This window comes from Rhipicephalus sanguineus, unplaced genomic scaffold (assembly GCF_013339695.2).
Source record: "Rhipicephalus sanguineus isolate Rsan-2018 unplaced genomic scaffold, BIME_Rsan_1.4 Seq497, whole genome shotgun sequence".
NCBI lineage: Eukaryota > Metazoa > Arthropoda > Arachnida > Ixodida > Ixodidae > Rhipicephalus > Rhipicephalus sanguineus.
In genome coordinates, this window is record NW_023615375.1 from 31,758 (window position 1) to 57,457 (window position 25,700).

Below are 25,700 nucleotides of genomic sequence, written 5' to 3' on the forward strand. Positions count from 1 at the left end.
TAAAGTCGGCGTCGATAACATCGCCCCGCGCATCGTATGTTATATACGTGCGAGTGAAAGCATGCGAGGGTTGCCAACGAACGCAGCTCAAACAGGAATGAAACGTGCCGCCGTCTTTCGTCGCGCAAAAAAGGCATGCAGATAAAAGTTGGACCATACAGACTGCTTGGCTCCGGCGGAAAAATGCGTGCGTTGACCGACCTGGCGTGGTCGTCCGTAGTCGGGAGCGCAGTGTCTTTAGAGGGAACCAGCCGACGACGGCTCTTTACGTGCTGTGCTCCCCGTTTTCATTGAAACGATGGACAGCTCGAAGGTTACTTCGCTAGCTGCAGCAGCCGCGTTTCTTGAACGAGTAAGCTGCTAGCCTTATACCCCTGTCACACAGGACAACTTAAGTGCACTTTGAGGGAGTGCACTTCGTCGCTAGTGCCATTCGCACGCTGTCACACGGGAACGTTTAGTGACACTCGCTGCAAAGCGCCCTTGCCGGCGAGTGCGTTCGCCAAACTCACTTCGCCGAGACGGAGTGTCTAGCCTCGATAGCAGTGGCTCGAAAATAAATAAGTTATTATGCGAAGCCGAGTTCAAAGCATTTTTGAACTACAGTTTTCTTTATTAGGAATATTCTTATGCATTAAAACATACTATAATACAAAAAAACTACTTTGCTATTCTCGTTCTCGGGCAGTTTACAGCCCCGACCGCCAGAGGCATGCCCAGCGCACGCCGTTCAATGGCTCCAGCCACCGCGTTTGTACGTAAATTTTATTTTAAGGGCTGGTTATAGCTGTAACACCGTATTACTTAAGAAATATTGCCTGAAATAACAAATATCTGTTGTGCTACTTAAGTACCCATCGCTATTACAATCATTTCCAAAATGCACTTCCCTTTCTCGTGTAGCAGCGCGCTGCCAAAGTGCCATTCTGGGGGCGTAAGTGCACTCGCTCAAAATGACACTAAACTTGCCAGTGTGACCGGGGTATTACTTCCTTGTAACATTCCAATTAGTTGCTATCGCATTTCGCTGCTTCGCCCTGGCGCCGACTTTCTTCCTCAATAAGCAGCAACGAGGCACTGCATTACAGTTACACGACATTACAAGATACAAACTATAAACAAAAATCGATCGAGGGAGAGCCACATGCGCTCAAAAAAGAAAGAGTTATGGTTGTTTCTTTACTTCTTTTGGCCGTGTTTGGGTATGGAGGAAATTCGTGCGGCGGCGTACGTTAGGTGCACGCTACTGAACAATCTCCAAGACGGTAAAACCTAAACGGGAATCCTACAGTATGGCCTGCGACAAGTGTTCATATTTTATGGTAATTTAATGACACTCAATGTCGACGAGTTTTTTGTGCCGGGAAGTGGGCCTTACCTATTCTGTTCTCGTAAGGTCGGTTGTCGAACAGTCGTATTTCTCGGATCGTAGCGTGCTCTTCTTCGTGGAGCTCCTTCACCACGTGCTGGCCGAGGAAGCCACTCGACCCTGTCACCAGGACAACCCGCACGGGAGTCAATTCCTGCGTCATGCTGCGTCAAAATATGAAGAACGAAATATGAACCTTAGTTGGTTGTACTTACAAGGATACTGAGATAGTGGATAATTACGCTTTGCCGACGGTGCGTCTGACCATTAGTTAGCCTTTAGAGGCTCGTGTACTTATATGAAGGCGCAAAATGCGGCGTAGGCTGCTATTCGTTTGCTACTTCACATGAAATTGACTTCCACAATGCCTGCATCAGTCGGATTGTTCTTCCTTTTTTATTACTTTAAAGATGGCCCATTGCCTCTATTTTATATGAATGTTCTTCGCCGCATTCATTTGAGCTACTACTTATGTCTGTACTAGACATGTGCGCCGGACCCAAAATCACCGGCGGCGGCGCGCCGGTGTTCCACCTCCGGCGGCGGCGCGTGAACGGCGCGGGGTTCATCGGACCAGCGGCGGCGCGGCCTGGAGGTGGAAGGGGGGGGGAGGAGGGCGAAGCAGTGAATGCGATAAGTACACACCGTAATGTTACATGAACGAGGGCTAGCAGCTAACTCTTTTTGCTCCGATCTCACTTAACACAACAAAACGCCGGTGTATGGCAATACGGCCGCTACCGGCAGAGAAGCGGCTTTCGGTTAGTTCGTCGTTTCAGTGGTCCGAGCGCGAAGCAGTGAGATCACAGCGCCCACAGCGCGTAGAAGGTATACAAGCAGTTCGCTGGGCGATGTCTGCCGAATAGCGCGCGTGCCAGCGCTCTCGACCGCGCCCTTATAGGCAAAGTTCACAGTTGCTACTCGAGTTACGCAGTCCCTCTCCCCAGACATCCCTTCCTGCTCCTTCTCCCAGCAAATGACGGACGGGGCGTTTCCTTCTGCTTGAGGAGCAATCGACGGCAGGCCTCGCACGCGGGTTGATATTATTCCGTGTGACGGAGATGGCCAGCTTGTTTTCTCTGCTTTAGCCATGTTCCTTGCCAACGCTCGCGAGCTTTTACTCGCGGGTAGAACATAAAATGCGCGGAGTGATGTTATCGATTTAGAGTTTATACAGAACATGACGGCGACGGTGAAAACCTGCCCTGAGTGCCCATACAATTGCTAACGCAATAAAAATATGCAAAAAACCGTCGAAGCGGGCTCCCCTTTTTCCTGGAAAGCTGCATTGTCTCCGCTGTAAAGAGTGCGTCCGTTGGAAGAAGCATTTATTCCGGCGCCTTTTCCATTGGTTTCGTTCACGCCTTCAATACCCTTTTTACAGGGGACATCTCCTCGTTACTTATTTCTTCATAAAGCACGCGTACAATGTCAGCACTAAGCGTTGAACCGATCATGATTTCGCGCTTGTCGGCTACAGTCTGTTATCTCTGCATGCGCGTCACAAACGCACAAAAATGGAGCGAAATCGAGTTAATCGCTGCACGATAGTCGTGCGAGAGAGGCAAGAGCGGGTGGGCGGCTGCATAGCAAAGCAGTATGGGAGACAAATCGCAACTGTTATTTCTCGTATATGACCAGTCGAGAGTATGTACCCTGATGATGTCACGTGCATCACTGTTCTGGAATCACGAAGTGCACCAAAAGACAAGAAACGCCAAAAGAGAATAACGCGCTCGTTGTTTTAGTTTTTTTGTTGTATTTTCAGAGGCTGTTAGGGGCCCTTTATAAAAACAGGGCATACAAACACGCACACAGGAGTAGTCAAGACAAAAACGCCGCTAAGAACTGAAAAATCACACAGCGGCGGAACCGAAGGTAGACACAAATATTTGTCTGCGCATTCCCACGTAAGAGGCCATACCTATGAAGTGCGAGTACTGGTCTACGTGAGAGATAGCTGTTCACTCTCTCAACTTTTCTCTTATGTCCGTGTTTCCACGTCATGTCTTCTTAATATGAATACCTACCAACTAGCTCAGCAACATTCAAAATTTGCCATTCTCTTTACTTCTGTATTGATTTATCGATTTGCTCGAGTAAGAATGAAAGGAAAAAGTGTACTAACGGACCGAGATATATATATATATATATATATATATATATATATATATATATATATATATATATATATATATATATATATATATATATATTATATATATATTACTTATCTATTTTATTTGTTTTGCACAGTGTACTAGGTCCAAGACTCCAAGAATATGCTATCCAGCGAGTTGGGTAGTCGCCTTGTAAGGCTGGAGGACGCGGCAGCCTTAAGGTCAGGCGATACTCGTGATATTTCTGGAGAAGAAAAAGATACTGCAACTGCTGGGGAGCTATTCTCGATGCGTTCATTTAAAGGTGATGTTCACAGTACATTTCGGCAAAGCGCATTCAGTTATTCGAAAAAGCGGTGAGCCGTGATGTCACCTCGCTCTTGACCACGTCGCCGCACCGAACCCGCCAGCACATTCCTAGCGTAAGAAGAGAGTGGACAAAACGCCCAGAAACAGGAACTTTTCAAGTCTGAATTTGCACATGAATGTGTACTTGATGTTTGAGAACGATGCAGGGAATGCGTACCGACGTTACAGCAGCGTTAGACGAGCGGCTACATTAAACCTAAGTCGATGGCTAACGCTATCAAAAGACATGTGCACCGAAAATCGGATCTCTGAGGGCTGCATTCGTTTCATTGAAGCGCATTCTGCCCCCATCATTTGAGTCGAGAGTGCTTGAAAGCTTCGTGATGTCATGATGGCGCTGCAGAACAAGAACCGGAAACAGGGGGCGCGCTTCTCGCCGAGCTCCCGCTCTTCAGCGGCCGCTAAAATGGACAGTTCATTGCACGGACACATCGAGAAGAGCTCCTCCGGCGAAGTGCTGTATTTTATTTCCAGATTCCCCGTTTGAATTAAAAGAAAAGACTAATGGCGGCGCGCCGCACTTATTGCGCGGCGGTGGCGGCGACGGCCATCTCTCTCTTGGGACTTCGGCGGCGGCGCGAACGGCGTGACCAAAAACAGGCGGTGGCGGCAGCGCGGCGCACACCTCTAGTCTGTGCTGAATACTAAACATACAAAATTTTGTAAAAGGTCTGTCATGCTGTTAACGGCAATACTGGCGTACTTGGCGTACTTGTTACTGTAATATCTTTATCTTCTTCGATGTTCAGCCGTAACCTGTACGCATTGACAGGCAGCAACACTTCCATAAGTGTCGCTAACCGGCCCGTAAACAAAACGCGCTCCACTGCCTTCTAATAGAGATTTTTAGGAAGTTGAGGAAATACGGTACGCAAATACAGTACGGGACTGCGGTAGCGCTCCTTCTCTCCAGCTCGCTGTGCTTAAAGTGCGTCCCCCGATCAACAGGTGCATCGTTAACAATGCGTCGGCTGACAGGCAAGAATAGGGCGTAACACCCCACAGTAACTTTTGAAAAGGCCTTTGTGGTGTCGGGGTGCCTTTACTGCAATTAGGAGCGACAAAAGCGCAACGACCGAGAGAGGAGAAGCGCTACCATCGTCTTGTACCGTATTAATTGGGTTCCTTATTTCCGTAACTTCCTAAAAATCTCTAATGCCACCATCACATTGCAAAGCCCAGCTGCCAGCTTCGACCGAGAGCATGCGGCGACAGTCATTGGACAAGCCGCCGGCAACGGCCGCTTCACGAGAGCAGGCGTTCGCGCTCCGAAGTCTTCACGCCTACGCAACCAGCGCGCTTCAAACCGAGCGGACAGGAAAAACGTTCCGATAGATGACAGGAATTGTAGCCGGGAATCGATTTTACGCGAAGCGGTCAGAGAGGTCGCTGCCTAAGCCGATTTTTTTTTATCTTGAATCAATGCTTGCGACGTCGATTGACGTATTTCTGCAAACTCAGTAGTTGTATACATATCGTGAGCTTACCAGGCACGTCGTCTACACTGGGGTGTAAAGGGTAGCTAATGTGTCGACGTAACGTCGCCACTCACACTACAGCGTAGACGACACTCATAGAAACGAAGTGCAAGCAGCGTTCGTTGGCGTATTGCCACGGTGGACGAGCAACGCTAGACTAGAACTTGCTGATTCATAGGAGTACGTGCGTACTGTTTATTGAATTGTTATAAAGCTGATAGCCAACACCGTGACCGCAATTTACGCAAGACAAGCACCGCTACCACAACTGATGTTTCGCAACTGTTGACGTAATGCATTTATTTACGACGTCTACCGCCTGGTTGCTGGCTAAGAATAGTTGCAGCACGTTGGCTAGCGTTTGCGCGCAACATCGAAACCTCCAAATAAAACAAACCGCATGTCTTTCTAATGTTTAAACCATGCAAAGTGTTTCATAATGTTTTCAATGTGCGTTTTGGCTGTTCCTCGGTTGGCATATGCAGTGAACCAGGTGTCGCGCATGCCTGTTAAACCCGGGCCCGAGTATGCGTGCATACGCCACACGTGACGGGGGAAAGCTTTTCATGATGTACACGAGAGGCATGTTATGTCATTCATGTCATAACCTGCCAGTCATGTTCGTCCTGCACTCTTGTACCATCCAAGCCAATTTTTGTGTAGTATACCGAGTTAAGAGGCGACCACGAGAGCATCTAGACACGGGCGGACAAACAGATAGATCGATAGACAGATACTAAGAAACGCTGAGCCTTTCTTATCAGTATTCTATATATATATATATATAGTATATATATATATATATATATATATATATATTATATATATAAACCCGAGGCTACGTGGTTAGCCCTTATCCGGAAAACTAAAAGCAGCAGCCGATCGTGGTGCGGTTGCTGTTCGTCGCAATGCCGAAGATCCTCCGACGCCGCGAACGATAATGATTGGTAAACAACCGAGGCGACATCTCAACACGCCGCCAACCCGCTGAAAGCAATGGGTCGATGGCTAGACTAAATAGCGACGAAACAATGACGCAGCCTATTAACAACTCGACGACGCGGCACATCCGTGATCCGACGGCACGACCTTTCCACGCAAGACGACGAGCGACGACCTCGACGTGGTTCCGAACGGCCACGTACTCATCGCTGTAGTTGACACCGGAGCGGGCTACTCCACCTGCAGTGGATCCTTCGCCATCAAGATAAAGAAAGTGAAGGCTGCAAAGGAAGGCTCCCAAATCCTGAGAGCTGAAGGACATATAATAACAACAACTGGAGTCTACACTGCAAGAGTTACTGTACATGACCGGACTTACCCTGATACGTTCGTCATCGCGCAAGAATGTTCGCGGGGTGCAATCCTAGGCATGGACTTCTTGAACCGATGTGGCGCAGTTACCGACTTAAGGTCAAAACGAGTAACGCTATTCGTGGAGCCTGCGCTATCAACAGGTGGGACGCTCTCTCACTGTGCATTTAATGTGCTCGAAGATCAAGTTATTAAAACGCCGCTAACAAGCGTCATAATTTTCGTCGGCACGGAAACACCAATAGACATGAATGAAAGACAGTTGAGAGCGACGCGAGGCGGACTGCTTGTCCCGCGCCCCCATCGAACCACTGCCGCAAATTGACCTCAACCATAAGTCCTCCGTGCCCCGCCACGGTGGTCTAGTGGTTATGGCGCTCGACTGCTGACCCGAAGGTCGCGTGATCGAATCCCGGCCGTGGCGGCTGCATTTTCGATGGAGGCGAAAATGTTTTAGGCCCGTAACTTAGATTTAGGTGCACGTTAAAGAACCCCAGGTGGTCGAAATTTCCGGAGCCCTCCACTACGGCGTTTCTCATAATCATATCGTGGTTTTGGGACGTTAAAGTCCAGATATTATTATGACTCATTCATGGTAACAATATGTGCCGACCGCTTCGCGGCACAGCAGCGAGCAGATCTGAACCTTCAGACAGAATACTCGGGAGGTAAGGCAGAGCAACCCCATAAAGCAACCCCATTTCTTTTTCCATTGCTTTATAGACAGCACTATGTTTGACGTCTGCATCCCAGGTCAGTGGGCATGGGCTGAAGGTTGCCGTTGCGAGTGCTTCATGCCGCTTGAGTTTGGTCGGTGACAAGCTGGTGGAGATACAAAATTTCAAAGAAATATTTGACAAGTTAAAATAAATAATACCCTTTTGTAACTTTGCCTATGTTTACCTAATACACAGAGCTTTCAAATGAAGTGTCGTGCATATTTTTAGTCTGACCACCAAGGCAAGTTTTTTGACGCTGAATACAGAGCTTTTCTAAAAAAGAAGTGAAATCTGCAATTTTTTTTTCAGACGATCTGCTGCATCTTCAGCGACTAAATTATTTTTCTCTGTAGAATGTCGAACAGGCCAACAGTATTTAATTTATTTCTACCCTTTGAGTTTGCCTTGTTCTTGGAAAAAATATCAAACCTTGCAAATTTATTCAATTTGGCTCGTGCGAAAAACCTTCGAAGCATCGATATACACAAATAAGTCAATTTTTACAGTTACATCACTTCATTAGCTTGCCGGAAATACCATTTTATTGAGTGCATCCCATAAACGTCCTTTGAAAAAAATTGTTGTTTGATGCCCTTTAGCTCAGTCGGCGCCAAACTACAGACTCTCACAAATAGGCGGGAAAATTTTTTGCAACAGAAATAAACGAGCAGGACGAGTTTCGAACTTCAAGAAAAACGTGGAAATTTTTTCAGCCATATTTGTGATGCACGGAAAAACGCTGGATGATTTGGCATGGAATGACCCACAGGGTAAGCATGAACTAACAACTGTCACAGTTGTTGCGCCTATGTGCCGACAATGGAGAATCAGACGCTTGCTTGCTTGCTTTTTTTTTTACGACAGAGACTTGCCCTTAAGGCATATTATTTGTTGGGTATATTTGTGTTAAATGTGCGCCGTTAGGCCGGTGTTGTGTATGAAGTGAAGAAGTGTCTTGTGGAATGTGTTGTCATGTATCCATCGGTCATAACTGTTTGTGTCACTGTAGCGAAGACCAGCTTGCAGGAGATGAAGGGAGCGTTCCGACTGTAATCCTTGGCATGTCCATCACCGGAACAGAACAGTACGGGCATGTATCACCAACTGGTAAATGCGACCAGTTCCTTGTTGAGAGAACAGCTGGTGTAAGGGCCACCCCTGCCCGAAGCCTCCTAAGCACGACTTCCTCCGCCCTAGTAAGGTGAATGGGGAGAGAGCAGACACACGGTGGGATAAGAGCGCGTGTATCTTGCCTGAGAACATTTTTACGGGCACGGACTGTATTTAGGGGTTGAGGTGGAAGGGGAATAGATGGGAGGTCTGTATTAGGAGGGCAGTGTGCCTGTTGGTCAGCAGCAATATTGTGAGGGTTCGCAGCATGGCCTTGAATCCTGCTTGCTTGCTTGCTTGCTTGCTTGCTTGCTTGACCCTTATTTCTTGGCTCTTACCCACTACGGGGGATTGGCCATGAAAGAGGCGGTTAATATAAGTGGGGAAATTTAGGATTTAGACGCTCTTAGATGTTTCTTCTTTTAAACTGCGGCCCGTGCAGTGACCATCTGCGTCTTTTACCACAGGGGGCACCTGATGCAAGGTGTGCCCGGTGTTCTTTGTCTTTTTTCCCTTTCCACATCCCGAGTGGGTACAGAAAAGGGCCACATTGTCGTGCGCGACTCAAGGGCAGTTTTCAAATTGAAAGAACATTAGGAGCGTTGCGTGATAGAAAACACGCTCACGCTCTACCGAGATTTGCTTACCACCACCGGTACATGGTGTATATAAATTGCTCGCCGTTATTTCGCCGGGGCATACATGGCGTGTGGCTGAGTTGTCCAACGCAGCGCGCTGGGGAGCGAGGGGTTGCTGGTTCTAATCCACGATCGGGTACTTCAGAATTTTTTTCTTCTGCCTTATTTTTCTTTCTGCCTTCTTTATATATATACATACATATCCGGGACATGACGGCGTCAACAGATGGCGACGGCAAAAATCAGCCGAGAGTGTCCATATAATTGATATCGCAATAAAAGGCGAAATGCTCTAGGTACCTAGATTCAGGTGTACGTTAAAGAACCCTAGGTGGACAACATTTACGGAGCGCTCCACTATACGGCGTCCCTCATAATCATATCATGATTTCGGGATGCAAAAACCCCAACCATTAACGTCCCAACATTGTGGGAATGCCAGGGAGACTTCATTTTATTGCGATAGCAATTATATGGACACTCTCGGCGGATTTTTGCCGTCGCCGTCACCGTCATGCCCCGGATATGTATATGTATGTATATGGTAATAAAAGCAAGAAATAAAAATAATTTAGAAGAAAGAAATCCCGACGCGCTCGACCGCGGTTTCGAAGCTGAGGCCCGTAGCTCCGCAGCTTGCTGCCTCAGACAATTACGCCATGCCTGATTCGGTCTCCTGGATACTAATGGCAGAATAAAAACGCACATTACGCAGGTAAAGTATAACCATCTCAGCGCACGCTCGCGCGAAAGAGAAGTCTTCTTCCTCTTGTTCTTCGAGCGCCTTGATGATAATAGTAACGCAGGCAAAACCACATATCATAGCCAATTGTACCACGCGGCGCTCGCTCCACTACGGCGCGTGCTCTACTTTGATAGAAGTAAAGAAGAAGTAAGAAGACAAAGAAGTGCGTCTGCGGCTGTAATTTTAGCCTCAGGAATACGTACCAACTAGAGTCAAATGACGTTGTATCTTAGTTACCACAATCGACGCTCGTAGGAAACGCGAGCCGTGGCTTCACGGCTCGCGTGCCACTGCCAAGCGCCGTCTTTATTAAATGCGAAGCATTTCTTAGCGAACCTCTGGCACTTTGAGCGTTTCTATCTACGTATCTATCTATCTATCTATCTATCTATCTATCTAGCCGCCTACGTCTGGGTGCTCTCATGATCGCCTCCTTAACTTAGTGTAGACCAAAATTTGCATGGGAGGGTAAGAGGATTTGACGAATATGATTGCCGGGTCATGACATGAATAACTTTAAAATCCTGTCGCGTACGTCGTCAAACCCTTTCCACTAGACACGTGTGGCACATACCCGTTTACCACGGACCGCGGTGTACGGGTATGCGCCACAGGTGATTGACAGTTTATATGTACCCAGGAACGGCGAGAACAGACATTGGTAACTACTTAAATGCTAGGCGTTAAGGATAACCAACATCGGCAGCGTTGACTCAACGAATGGAAAGAATGAAAATTAGGATCCCAGCAGGAATCGAACCCAAGCATTCTGCGCGGCAATCAGGTATTCTACCACTGAGCCACGCCAGGTCTATAAACTGGTTTGAATAAACAGCCTACGCAAGCGTAATATCGGTACAACGTCAATCGTGCCTGTGCGGCTGGTTATCTAATTTTACAAGAAAGCAATAAACACTACATGATACTCCTACGATGTGTACTCCTACGATACAGGCGTCATGTCAGATTAACGTCTGTAGTTCCAGTGTTGGCTCCACTTTTATAGCAGTCAAATAGACATTACGTTTGTATTCCTATGATTCAGCAAGCTATATTGAAGCATTGCTCGACCCCGGAGGAATACATTAACGAAAGTTACATATGATATCCCCATCACCGCACCGTAAAGTGCACTTCGTCCACCAGAACGACGCAGCGTCCTCTTCATTTCTTACGAGGCTGGGCGATGACCTCATGCTGACCTAGGATTATGCCAGATTGACTGACAGCCGTTTTGTAGACTAGGCGACGTAGGCCACATACACCCAGGTAGTCAACGAATACGACAAACACCATCCACAGATGTTGGTCTACGTAGCACTATCCAGGCCTACCAGCCTCAACAGACTATACATCACCAACGCGAAGGGTGGCTTCAGGTTCCGACATGTCGCCGGCTCTGTCGACAGACAATTTGTCGACGAAATGACCGAGGCATCCACGAATTCCAACAGCTCTACTAAACCACATACTTCACTACACATGAACCCCTCGTCACCACGATCACGACCGGATCCTATAACAAGTCATGACCAGCTGCTGGTGCTCACTAATCACGGTGATGATGCCCTTGTTCAAGAACTGCCAAGAACTTCTTGCACACATGCACACGGGTTCGTGAAACATGCGTGCGTTCTCGGACACGTATAAGCACTACATATCAGCTTACCACTTCTGGTGTTGGTAATACCCACGTTGCCATTGGCAGTGTTACCCAACCGTAAACAACTGGTTATATAACACATATGCGGCTCTTGGACATGTGTATGTGTGCATATAAAATTTATACAAATATTTAGAATAATTTTGTAACGTGTCGCTCAGTAAAAAAGTTACGCCACAGTCAAATACTCGCCGCATGCTTCGCATACCATCGACCCCCTGTATGTGGGATCTGCCGAATTTTTCTTCTCTTGAGGTCGCGCGCTCTGCGGTTTTGTTTGCCGCCCAAACGAAGGCGCTGCAGGGTCCTGGGACAACATGAGCCCAAGAGTCCAAAAGTGGCTTGTGTTCTGCGCACTCTTCCTGGCCGCTCGCGGATTTCATGGGTCCCCAATCCTAAAATTGTCTAGTGTTTCGCCAGAGTTGGGATGTGCGCCTTCGACTTGTACTTTGACATACAGGGTGCGGTCGACCGTGCTCGCGCGATTATTTCTTGAGGGGGTTTTGTACGTCTTGTGCTTTCAGCAAAGTTTGCGTTGAAGCTATAGACCGCACGAAGGTCAATTTGCTCGCTGCAGCGGCCGCGTTTGCGAAAGGAGTGATCTGCTAGCTTGAAGAGCCAAATTAGGGGTTAGTTGAAGTGACAACCGTGGCAGGTCGCGCTCGTCCTATGTATACCTGTGTGTTATTTTCATTAGTTATTCTATGTGTCTCAGCAGCGTGCTGCAAGTGCCGAGCTGTGACAGTTGTTAGTTCGCACTCGGCTTGTGTGTTTTTTTTCCTGCGTCCTTTGTGTTTGAGCAGTGCGCAGCAAGTTTCTAGCTGATTGCCGTTCTTTCTGTGGCATACCAATTTCTTGCTATCGCATTCATTGCTTCGCCCTTGAGGCGAAACTGTGTTTTCACGTGCTTCCTTTATGTAGCAGAGTGAGGAAAGACATTTATCTGGTCTGGAGGGAAGAGTATGAGATGTTTACATATCCAACTCGTGGCCGTGAGAGGGGCGGAGAGGCTCCACCTACCCGTCCGGACATAGGACTAGCCATGAGTTACGTAGCAGAACTTTTCTTTTTTTTTCGCTTTCGCGTTTTTTTAGCAGCATCGGGACGATATTTTTTCAGCGAGGGGCATTGCCGCACGCGCTTCTTACTGTATTTTCATGTGACCGCGCTATACACGTGTAACCACCACTCGCGCAGGCGGAGCCGGTATGCCTTGGAACCTTGACGATTGTTGTTGGCTCATCTGATCAGATTGCGCGTACGACGCGCGCTGTCCGTGGACTTAACGCAGGGACCAGCGATAAAAATGCTGGTATATTCCATCATGCATTTATAGAAGCCGACGTTCTTCACCAACGATGAGATTGTCGACGACTGATCATTGTGCGTGTTGTTGTTGCGCTGTGAGCTTTATTTTCTGGGCGCAGGTGCGCTGAATAAAGGAGTTCCATCTATGCCGGCTTGAGTTCGCGTCCTTCATCGTCACACCCAGTGACAATATTAACTATGATAACGTCACTCCGTGCGTGTGGTTAGCGGTCATACACATCGGCCACCTGATTACCGTCGTTAAATCAATGTTATCTGCTTTTGGAAAACCGCCCTTTGCCAATCCTACTAATTTGCATGCATCGCATTGTCATTATAACTGTTGGGTTTTACGGCCCAAAACCACGATATGATTATGAGGGACGCCGTAGTGGAGGACTCCGGAAATTCTGACCGCCCGGGTTCTTTATTGTGCACCTAAATCTAAGTACACGTGCCTCAAGCATTCTCGCCTCCATCGAAAATGCGGCCACCGCGGCCGGGATTCGATTCCCCGACCTTCGGGTCAGCAGTCGAGCACCATAGCCAGTAGACATGCATCGCCCTGTAGTACGCGTGAGGCATACAAGCAGCTTTATCAATGCACATGTTCTACGATAGCATCCTAGGACTCTTGAACGACAGCTATATCTGTACCCGCTATCTGTTCTGTTGCAGCTTCAACCGTTGCTGTCTGTGCGACTTCCCTTCCTTATCTTTTTATTCGTATGAAGGTATTTGAAGTGCCTGAAGCATCCACTGCAGGCAGCTGACAAAAGGCATAATATCTGACTACGACAGCCAAAGCCTTTCGGAGCACATAGAACGAAAGAACAAATGCAGTGTATATTATATTCCGTAAATCTGGAGTTGTGGAACCGCAGTGAACAAGGCTGTCCCTCCCGCATGTTTAATTACGTTCAATGCACCTGCGATGGTGCGCCTTCCGTAGCGGTTGATTCTCGTTTTTCTGGCTGCCCGGGGCTTTGCTTTTATGCAGATATTTTCCTCATCTAAGTTAGAGGTACACAAACGCTTTTTGCCACCGCATGAGACCGCAATAATTAGCCGAATCCAGTGACACGTTAGATTCCCTCACTCTATAGCTATCACTAATAAGGACCATGTCACAAACGATATGCTATGTAACAGTCCGTGACTGTTTATGTCGGAGATTTAGTGTGCTTCTGTAAACATCCTTCATAAAAGAAAACGTGATACGCGAACTCGTCATCCTGGTGGACGTGTTCGATCAAACACCACGGCACCACAAATTTTGCCAACCGAGGTCCATTATCACGCCGCAGATTTCAAGTGATAGCCACGTGAAACACATCTTTGCTGTTTTAAGCTGTTAATCGAGAGTATATACCGGAGATCACCAGCGGACTCACCATTGGATTCGTATGGGCCACAAAGTGCGACTACTTCACAACTCCCCTATGCCAAGTTGCAGCTGGAATGCTCAAATAACAAAACCTCTGGCATTAGTGAGTAATTTTCACAGAGGGATAAAAAAAAACAAAATCTTACTAATGCGAACCCCTCATCATTCGCAGGCACTGAAAAATCAAGCGTTATACACGGAGCCGCGCTAGCGTTTGAAACATTCTCGGAAAAAGACCCTCTCATGTCAGGCGAGGAGTCACATTAAAATTCTAAAATGACAAGGCGTGCAACATGGACACAAGAAAGAAGTCAGGACACTACAAACGCCGCTTTTTAGAATGAATACTTACCAACTAGCTCAGCTCTCGGTTATTCTAAGTCACATTAAAAGGCGCAATATCGTGCGGCGGAATCGCTTCAGGCGTCACGCCATGTGACTTGAGTGGTGGTGTAAGGCTTCCGACACACACTTAAAGGGCTCAGTCATCAGTCATCATCCTAATAATCGACATGAGCCGCAGCATCAGCAATGCTTGCAGCCACATAGGTGCGCGTATCCGCCTTACAGACGCGTAGTAACTACATCGCTAAAGGCTCCACACCTGTGAAAAGACATGCAAAAACAAAGGTGCTCGCATTAGGCGTGCAAAGGGTCTGTTTAATGCCATAATATGCACTTGCTCATTGCAGCTCATATGTGTTAGATGAATGCAGCTTGCCTTTCTCCTTGTGTAGCAGGTGTGTAACACCTACCGATTTTTTTAGTTTTATACTTGGTTACGAGTCAAAATATGCGAATTCTACAAAAATGAAGGAAAAACTGTATATATGAAGAAACAGGGAAATTGGCCACGGCTTGCGCTGTCGCGGAATCTTGTTTCGACTACTTGGACTTTAGGTGCGACCGTCAGTCCCTGCCCCGAGAAATCGTCGTTCAACTCAGCATCGCTTGCGTGGGCATGCGTAACTTATAGCAATCTTCACGACCCAAAGCGACTACCATGGTTTGATTCGTCCTTCGTTTATTTTCTCAAAAATGTTACTGGTCCCAAATTTCAGGTCTTTCTAAAAATCGTACCCGCCACGGTGCTGTAGTGGTTATGGTGCTCCACTGTTGACATGAAGGTCGCGAGATCGAATCCCGGCCGCGGCTGCCGCATTTTGATGGAGGCGAATCGCTAGAGGCCAGTGTACTTAGATTTAGGTGCACGTTAAAGAATTCAGGTGGTCGAAATTTCCGGAAAGCTCTACGACGGCATCCCTCACATCGTATCGTGGTTTTGGGACGTAAACCTTCAGGAATCATGTCTAAAAATCGTCTAATACAGGAACATTACACGTCAGATACTCCGAACTACTGTAAAGCGTCATAAGTTCATATTTGATTAACAATATTAATAAATATTGATTTCAAGATCAATTACAACTGGTCCATGCTTCGCCACTTCCTAGTGGGCCAGTACTGGGAATATAAACAAGAACAGTGCTTCTCAAAACGCAAACTCAGAGAGAGTCAAAGTGACTGGCTAACTCGCAGGTAGAACCTTTTCCAGAGTTTCTCCATTTTTCTGTTTGGAATTACGGGGCAGATGCGCACCCTGGCCGCGGTGGTCTGGTGGTTACGGTGCTCGAATGCTGACCCGAAGGTCGCGGGATCGAATCCAGGCCGCGGCGGCCGAATTTCGAAAAAGGCGAAAAGCTCTAGGTACCTAGATTTAGATACGCGTTAAAGAACACCACATAATCAAAATTTCCGGCGCCCTCAACTGCGGTGTCCTTCATAATCATATCGTGGCTTTGGCACGCTAAACGCGTGAAATTATTATTAAGATGCGTATGAATGAAGTCGGGCATTGCATTGCAGAGCTCGGAAAATGACCTGTGGTTCGTGCAACCTGTGAGCGCGACGCTACGTTTGTGATTTTACGGAAGCAATTATATGTGGCATTCGTGTTGTTTGGAAAGTGTTCTAGCTCTTTACAAAGTTCTGTAGCAGTTGGAAATGCGAGAAGTACCATTCTTCTGAATAGATTTCTGTCGCATGCCGTAGTGACTGAAAGAACGCCTTAATCCGATCTCTATTTGTGCAGGCTTGGCCCACGTATTACCTATAAGCACCAGTTCATGAGTTTTTAAATGCGAAGCATTTCTTAGCGAACCTGAGGCACTTTGCGCGTTTCTATTTACGCATCTATCTATGTATCTGTCTATCACGCCGCCTACGTCTGGGTGTTCTCGTGATCGCCTTATTAGCTTGCTGTTCACCAAAATTGGTATGGGAGGGTAAGAGGGTTTGACGAATGTGACTGTCTGGTCATGACATGAATAACGTGAAAATCCTGTCACGTATGTCGTCAAACCCTTTCCTCCAGACATGTGCGGCACATACCCGTATGCCACAGGCCGCGATATGCTGGTATGCGTCTTAGGTGAGTGACAGTTTATATCTACCCAGGAACGGCGAGAACAGACAGATGAGTTAAATGCGAGGGCGTTAAGAAAAGCCGATATCGGCAGGCTTGACTCGACGAATGCCAAGAATAAAAAGTAAAGCGTGCCCCTACAGAATAACTGAATGTTTACTGTACATTGATATAAGAGAGTTTGCACAATGTATATTGATGTCTGGCAGCTATAGCACCGTTTAACGTGGATGTGCTCCCTTTGATGGTTGGTGGTACATCTCCGTCCCGACGACTAACGTCCCTACTAAATGATTAAACAACCCTTGTGGTGTAGTAGTTAACGGTGAAGCGTGATCACAGAACTAGTTGTGCTAGCCAGAAGCGTCGCATATTGGACGCAGAACTTGGTCGCCAACACGCGGCATGTTAAATATCATTGAACACCACGGCCGGACTAGAGGCAGACGCAAAGCGCGTCGCGCCGCCCCGCTAGCCCGGCCGCGATTTCGTGAATGGGGAACGCGGTGTTACAGCCAGGTGAGGCAGGCGCGCGTCGCTGAGCTATCTATGAGCGAGGCCGACGCTTTTACGACGCTTGGCTAAAGTCGCCAGCTCGCGGTGTGTTAAGGCATTGACAAACTTGAACTTCTATTGAAAACGCGCCGAATGGGAGGGACGTGTAAGGAGTTGCAGATGCTGATCGCGGAGGCCACAGTAATGACGAATTACTTTACCGCTACCAGTGGGCAACACCACCCCGCCGACCGGGAGAGTGGTAGATATAAAAGGCGCGTTTCTAAAGCCTCTGGAGTCTGTGACTGTGGCGCAGTGGATAGCGTGCCCGGCATCTGTTGTTGCGGACCGAGCGGTCGTGGGTTCGATGCCCGTTGACGGAACTTTGTTTCTTTGCCATCTGATCGTGCATATTTTTTCTAAGTCATTTCCGTGACGGAAATACGTCACTGAAGTCTTGGTGGACCCCGGCATAAAACACTTTCGTGTTAAAATCAGGATCCGAGCATGAATCGCACCCAAGCATTCCGCGTGGCAGTCAGGTATTCTACCACAGAGCCACGCCAGGTCTTGAAACTGCTTTGGAAAAAGGCCCTATGCAGGCGTAATGTCGATGCAGCGTTGATTGTAGTTACAGTACTGGCTATCTAATTTTATAACGAAGCATAAACATTACGTATGTACCCCTCTGATACGGCGTCATGTCGGGTTGACGTCAGTTTGGTTCCAGTGTTGGCTCCGTTATATAGCAGTCTAATAAACATTACATTTGTATTCCTATGATTCAACAAGCTATGTTCAAGCGTTGCTCGACCCCGGAGGAATACGCTAACGAAAGTTACTTATGGTATTCACATCATCGCACCGTAAATTGCACTTCGTTTCGGTAATACTGACGTCTTTGCTCTAACGTGAGTTCTGACGTTACGTCAGACCATAAGTTATCCTTTAAGTAGTCACGTTCCTGGTAAACACACGATGTGCACACAGCCATGTGCTCATGTGAGCACATGGCTGTCATGTGCGCACGGTTTAGAAAACCGCTCAAGTGTGCCCTACTTTCAAAACCACGTCAACCCACCTCGTAACGCTTGGCTCAAACCCCCAAAAATATGCAACATGGACGATTACTCGCCGACTGCTTCGCATGAAACGGATTGCCACAAGGCGTGGCAATTGCCAATCTTTTGTTTTTGTTTTTGTTTTTTAACCTAAGTTGTACTTAAACAGAATGATGCCATTTACTGAAAACGTGAAAGCACAGTCATCTCGAGAACTAGCTTTATCCAACACGCCCCCTTTCTTCTCGAGAAAATTTACCTTCATTATCGCTGCCTCTTTTATATTTTATGCCTAGTGCCTTAGGGGAGGGACGGGAGCGGCCGCCTAGAAATCCCCGCATTTATCACGCGCCGCGTCCGTGTGAGTGATTGTTGTTGGAGTGCGAGATAAAGGAGAGTCATGTGCGCACGGTTTTAGAAAACCGCTTAGGTGTTTTATTTTAGTTCTGCTTGAAAAAGAGCAAGGACAATCCACGCCAAACGTCCCAGATACTGCACTCGACCCTCTCAGATTCCTTTATAAAAAATTTCGGACAATCATTTCGGTGCGTTACCGGCTTTCCTGCAGTATTTGTTTCAGGAAAAAAGTTTTTCTGCCCTTAGGAGCAATTTTAATGATGCCGTAGTGGGTGATACCTAGGTTGCTGCAAAAATCCCTCAAGAGTGCACACGCGGGGCCTTAAATCTCTGCTCATTGCTATAAAAGGAATGACGCTTTCTTATTCCCTCCAATGGCCGTCTGCCACTTTGTCTCACGATATGCTATGTGGTGAAGCAATACGGCAATTTCCTGCGCCCAACTTGACGATCTTTTTCTAAAATTATATAAAGCACATAGACACATGCAGCTACATCGCATGGCTGAATAGCTGCCAGTAAACGTGCCAAAAAAGTATGAAGGTCGATTACTGAGTCGTTTGGAAGTGGTAGGGGCGCAAACATAGAAAAATGTGTGAAATGACTCAAGTTCAGGCACTCGGCATAAGAAAGTGCCATTCCCTTTATAGCAACTAGCAGAGATTTAAGGCGTTCCGCCAGGTATTGTATTTTTTCGGGATTTTTGCAGCAACTTCGGCTTCGCCAACTACGGAAACATTGAAATAGCTCCTCGAAACGCATTTCTTTTTTTTTTTTTCCTTGCAAAAATACTGTAGGAGGGCAAAGAGTGCACCGAAATGATTGCACAATATTTTTTAGATGAGAATCACAGACGGTCCAGCGCAATGCTTGGAACGTTCGGCATGGAATGACCCGGCAGCGAAATAAACGAAAAGCGAGCGAATGTTGAATTGGTTCAAGGCTGGTGTTTTAGCAAAACTAGTGCGGAATGAAAATAAAGGTACACACTTACGTTTTGCTGTCCTAAGAATCACCCGCCTCCTCAGTTGGTCGCAGCCAAACACTCTGTGGCTTCCTCCCGCGCAGATTGTTACACTGTGATCGACACGGCGTATTTACACGCCAGCAGAAACAGGCGCACCGCTCCATCAGAGGGCCGTCAGTACTCGATGGTGAGAGTTAAGAGTGGCGGCGCGCTATCTCGCACTGTCGGTCAATGTCACTCGAAGGCTCACTAGAAAAACGTGTCCTTGAACCGCGTTCCTTCCTATTTTCGTTTTCGCGAGTGCGTCCTCGCAAGGGGTTTTCTTGTCCTTCGAACTCCTTCTAACTGGCACTTTGCTTTCCGTCTTAGCATTTTTTTACGAAGTGAACAGCTGTGACGGAAAAACACACGGAGCGCGCGACGAGAAAAATATGCATTGCGTCGCTTTTCCCCATATTTGCACTCTTCGTCTAAACAAGCACGCTGGTGTGCACGTTTAGTCGTCCATTTCTCTCTGCTTTTAATCTGAAGAGAACATATTAGCTGGCACACCCCACAGTTTTCAGTGCCTCTGAACGTTTATGGACATGCTGGGATCATAAATAAAGTTTATGCTCATATGAATTCATTACTATTTATCATTAAACAAACGGTGATTTTTTTTTCGAATTACCGGCCGCTATGGAATGGGTTATGGTGCTCGCCTGCTGAGTCGAAGGCTGCGGGATCGAATTCGCGGGATCGAATTCGGCGGTCGCATTTTGATGGAGGCAATATGCTAGAGGCCCGTGTCATGCATAGTTTAGGTGCCCGTTAAAGAACCCCAAGTGGTCGAAATTTCCGAAGCTCTTCACACGGCGTCTCTCGTATCATATCGTGGTTTTGGGACGTGAAACGTGAACCTAATTATATGAAATTTTCATTTGCGTGAACTGAACGTCGCTTAATTAGAAAATATACATTTTCATTTGTGACGTTCCTACTGTCAATTTAGAGCGTTTTTTGTCAGATTGTTGCTGTATAAGTAACCTTTAAATCTCCTAAGTCATGTTTTGAAAGGCACCGGAGACTATTCAAGTTTAAGACATGCTCTTCTTCATACACTCTTAATCAGGTCCCGCTTAAAGTGTTAGATATAGCCAGGAAACCGGACATCTTTTTTTCCGGTTTGATGGACATAGCCAGCATTTAACCAGGGCCTGATTAAGAGTGTAGATCCATGAATATGTGCTCGAACCCACGTATATCGCAGGCCTTCTGACAGGAAAGAGTCGCAACGTCTATTAGGCTAACAAGATTTCGATGACATCCCAGTAGAATGAATGCTTCAAGTCATTAGTAGTGCACATTTCACATAATTAAGCTTCCAGTAGTTGTTCTGTATACGTGTGCGATCCACAGTAATAAAAAAATAGGGCAGGACAGTTTAATAAAGTTTGACCAACCAAGCAACCAAGCCACGAGTGGTGCCAAGCGTGAAGGATGTGCGGAACTGGGCGGCCTTCCCTGATTCTCTTTATTTTTGGGTCATTCCACGCCAACGGTCCCAGTCGGGCGCTCGACAAAAATCAGTTTCTCTGAAAAAATCTGAGAAAATTACGCGCATATAGACAGTAGTTCTACAGTATTTTCGCAAAATATTTTGAGCGGCAAAAATTATTCGGGCACGTGAGCGCCATTTGAACTTCTCGATATGGTGGAAAACCAGGTACGAAAGAAAAATTCGCTATAAATGGACCGTTTCACGCATTCATTCGAAACTTGCTTTTTGTCTTTTTAGAGCATCGCGATTTCATTATAGGACAATTGCTTAGAGTAGCTTTATATTTTCACTCCCTCGAGCGTAGGTAAAATTGAGTAAATTGCAGCGTTTTGGGGAATTTTTTAACAAAAGACCATTGTAGACCAAATACATCAATTATTTTTATATAACTCTCCATACAACGTACCATCTCCTAAAGTTTTTGTTTTGCCTGTGTGCGCCACACAGGCTCTGAAATAAAATCTTGAACTTGGAAAAAACGCTACATTGGCCTATGTTCAGACGTCTGTAGCACCCTAAGGTGGTCCAAGAAAAAATAAGCAGAAAAGCGGATGCGATTGATAATCATAACATCTTCGTCCACAGAAAGTTTAATCGAAGTAGTTTTTGTTTTAGTCAAGAAAATTTTTTAGTCCCACCATTGCATTATTTTGCTATGGGGCAGTACAAACCAACTGCATTTACCGCATAAAAAGAGGTAATGTATTCGTAGCACATGGTTCTCAGTTCCTTTTGTTAGTACTTTAAATGTATATATACCAAGGATGATAAATAGAGGTAAAATATAACAATACCATTAGCTTAGATGCCGAAATGCCCCCATAATGAATCGCGCTACTTATTGCATGCGGCTCTGAGAATCAATTGGCGTCAAAATAAGTTAAGTCTCAAAGTTCATGTAAACCGGAGAATGGAAGCGTGGGCGTGGTCATTTATAGCGGCTCGAAACGGAGTTCATCTAAGTATTCCGCAACGAACGGCACACGATGTGACAACGCGCCGCGTATTCACGCATTGCGTCCGTCGTCCGCGACACTACGGACGGGATATGCCAAGCTATTTTTCACATCCTTATTTGGATGGTTGCAGGCAGCAGGTTTTGGTTAAAGTAGAATTTCTCTGTCTGGTAACATGCATTGTTTTACAGCTGTTATGATCACAACAGCCTGTTTTTGTGGAGTAGTTGTCCGGCACCGCAGCCACCCCCTCCGGTGTGCGTAAACAATGGAATAAGTAACGCGATTCATTATTGGGGAATTTCGGCATCTAAGCCAACGGTATTGTTATATTTTACCTCTATTTATCATCTCCTTGATATGTAATATATTATAAAGTACTAACAAAAGGAACTGAAAACCATGTGTTACGAATACACTACCTCTTTTTTATGCAGCAAACTCAGTCGGTTTGTATTGCCCCCATAGCAAAATAATGCAATGGTGGGACTAAACTTCAAAAAAATTTTTCTTGACTAAACAAAACTACTTCGATTAAACTTTCTGTGGACGAAGGTGCTATGATTCTCAATCGTATCCGCTTTTCTGTTTATTTTTTCTTGGAATATCTTAGGGTCTACAGACGTCTGAACATAGGCCAATATAGCGTTTTTTCCAAGTTCAGGATTTTATTTCAGAGCCTGTGTGCCGCACACAGGCAAAGCAAAAGCCTTAGGGGATAGTACGTTTTATGGAGAGTTACATAAAAATAATTGATGTATTTGGTCTACAATGGTCTTTTGTAAAAATTCCCCTAAACGCTGCAATATGCTCAATTTCACCCACTCACCAAGGATTGAAAAATATAAAGCTACTCTAAGCAACTGCGCTAGCAAATCTAAGCAAATCTAAGCAACTGCGCTAGCAAACGGTAGCAAGCAAATTCTGCTCACCAAAAGACCATGTCATCCACACGGTTTAGAGAAGCTTTTATAATTCGCCGATTTCGGTGGCGGCGTGTCGTTTTTCAGTGACTGACGCTCTCTCGATCGTGGGCTTGTCGACGATCAGCCGCCCCTGATGTGAAATTTTATCTCAATTCTGCCGAGGTGGCTTGTCATTTCACGCTGCCACATTTCATTGTTGCCTGGGTGAAGTGTTGTTGTACGGCTAAAGACACGGGTGAAAACCCAATTCTTGCATGAAGTAAGGAAGAGGTTATATGCTCCCTCCATATGCCATAGTGTAGAAGGAAAAACAAACAGACAAAGCACCATTGCGCAATGCGGTAGAAAGAAAGAAAGAAAGAAAGAAAGAAAGAAAGAAAGAAAGAAAGAAGGAAGAAAGAAAGAAAGAAGAAAGAAAGAAGAAAGAAAGAAGAAAGAAAGAAAGAAAGAAAGAAAGAAGAGGAAGGAAGGAAAGAAAGAAAGGAAGAAAGAGAAAAAGGAGGAAGGAAAGAAAGAAGAAAGAAAGAAAGAAAGAAAGAAAGAAAGAAAGAAAAAAGAAAGAAAGAGAAAGAAAGAAAGAAGAAGAAAGAAAGAACGCCAGGCACGCCAGGACATGTTTCTTTCGCTTGCCCCCATTTCCCTATTGGCCGCGAGATCGACCTATAGGTGGCAGCACTGTCGCAGCGTTAGTGTGAATACGTCGCCCGTGCGGTGTGTACGGTGCTGTTGTTTCTATATCATCCGTAGCTGTTGAAAACGTTTAAATTTCCAAGGGGAGGTATAGTTTGGTTCCGCAATGCCGCACATATTGCACAGAGATAGATATAGGCTTTCAATCCTATCCCTGCGACGCGCAATATTGCCGAGGCTGGCTTGTCAAGTGTCGGAACGGCAAGGCGCTTTCCGATGATGCGTAGCAAGCACTTCGATCGGTTGGTTAAGCGTTCGCTGATGAATAGTGTCGGTGATCAGTCAAGTACACTACATGTTTTCACTCTCACTCTGTAATATGTGCATTCATGCTTTTTGCATGCGTAGTTTCTGCGCGCTACGTGCGTGAACACCGTTGCAGTCCGCGAATGATCGTAGCGTTTTGGCTAGGGCTACCAGTCATGATTTGCTTAGGTTTTTACTTCCGCATGTAAGTGAATCGAGTCTCCAAATATGCAATTCATTCTACATCCTGCATGTGCCACCTTGGCATGAATGTAAGGTTAGTTCGCGGTAGTTGCGGGTCTCTTTAGGCGAGCGTCACCAAGCATTACTGTAGCTTGCGCGTTTTCCGTCGCACTTACACAACCATGAGAAGCGCTTTCAGTATTCCAAAGTATAAATATCAGCGCCGAAACTCGTCCAGTTTGTGCATTATATGGTACAGAGTAAAAATGCCGTTTCGCGAGCAAGAAACGGACGGACTATGTAAGCGACGAGTGAAAATGCGCGATCGGGTATATTGCCACTGCACATGCTGATATATTTGCCCTCTAAATCTTATAAATGAATCTCTTAGAAATGATTGAGGCCTAAGCTGAAGTTACCGCGTATATTTCATTGGCAGAAGCTGCCTCGCAAGGTGCGATACAACAAGGTGTGGTACGCGCCGCGACCAAGCATATCCGAACATCTTGAGGTTTTATGGGCATCCTGCAGGGCATGAGCAGTTCAATTCTGCTATTGTTTTCTCGTCAGTCAAGTTGACGTAGACCTTTTTGGGGGGATCTTTGTTAAGTCAGGAAGGCTGGAGCACGAATTTGATAACGTACACGGCATCGTCAGAGCAGCACGTAGGAGAGACGACACTGAATTCAGTTGCGGCCCGCCTCAACAACGTTGTCGCCATCGATGATAAACATGACGCAGTCCCCAACACAAGTCAGATTGTACTCAGAGGCAAGGGTACTTTGACACGGAATTAGAAATGTTAGCCTTACAACACGTTGAAAAGCGACAAGCGTATGTGGTGCGCGGTCACATTAAACAAATGCTTTTCGCATTGTTACTCAAAAAAGCGACTGACTTTACGAACTTCCATTACAAAAAAGGAAAGAATTAGTTAACTCAACGTCGACCAAATTGCCGCCATTACCTTCCATCGTGAATTATGGAGCAGCAAACACACCACACACTGCTGCTGGAGTGGCGACAGGCCACCGGCATCCACACTTCGGGGCTTCGTCCGTTCGCCGCTAGGGATCGACTCTGTTCAATCTCGGTCCTGACTTTTTTTTTATTCCACTAATATTTGCTTATTGACGAGATATCGCTTGCATCAATGAGTGGAACGACGTCGCGCCTTCTCTACAAAGCCACTGCGCTTAATACTTGTCGGAATTTCCAGCACCGAGGCTTAGCAGCCACGTTGCTTTGCTCAGTCAGATGGGAACAATGTAATGGACCTTGTTTCTTTAACTGCTAGACATAATATCAATAAAGGAGATACTGACTCAGTTTGCTAAGGCTACGCCTGCCTTTATTTACACATTGTATCAACCACGTTCGCAGTGCCGAGATTCAAATCAAACAAACTGAACGACATTCTGTTATGTGCCCTAAAGCTCAAGTCAGTACGTTCAGTGTTTTCGATGACCTGTGTTCCAGTTCATTTATGTCCTATCAACTATGGAAAAATTCCAAGAACAATGTGGCCATGCTTCAAAGTAACGCGAGTAATAAATCAGAACATATAAGCGTGTAAATAAGAATCGACGATTGGACGTGGTCGTGGCACTCGCAGAATATACAAGCTGTTG

The 25,700-nt window shown here is 46.3% G+C and overlaps 1 protein-coding gene across 2 annotated transcripts in view; it reads right to left on the reverse strand.

Annotated features, from left to right (window-relative positions):
- LOC119377584 (3 beta-hydroxysteroid dehydrogenase type 7) overlaps positions 1 to 19,657 on the reverse strand; it is a 47,915-nt gene extending 28,258 nt beyond the window's left edge. The window contains exons 1-2 of one of the 2 annotated variants that reach the window (XM_037646979.2): positions 19,553 to 19,657; positions 1,379 to 1,533 (exon numbers count right to left, since the gene is read on the reverse strand). In XM_037646979.2, coding sequence (XP_037502907.1) covers positions 1,379 to 1,532 — 154 coding nt within the window. In that variant the 5' untranslated portion in view covers position 1,533; positions 19,553 to 19,657. Of the gene's footprint in view, positions 1 to 1,378; positions 1,534 to 19,548 lie in introns of both variants that reach the window. The other variant, XM_037646980.2, reaches the window with a different exon arrangement.
- Between the last annotated feature and the right edge of the window lie 6,043 nt (positions 19,658 to 25,700).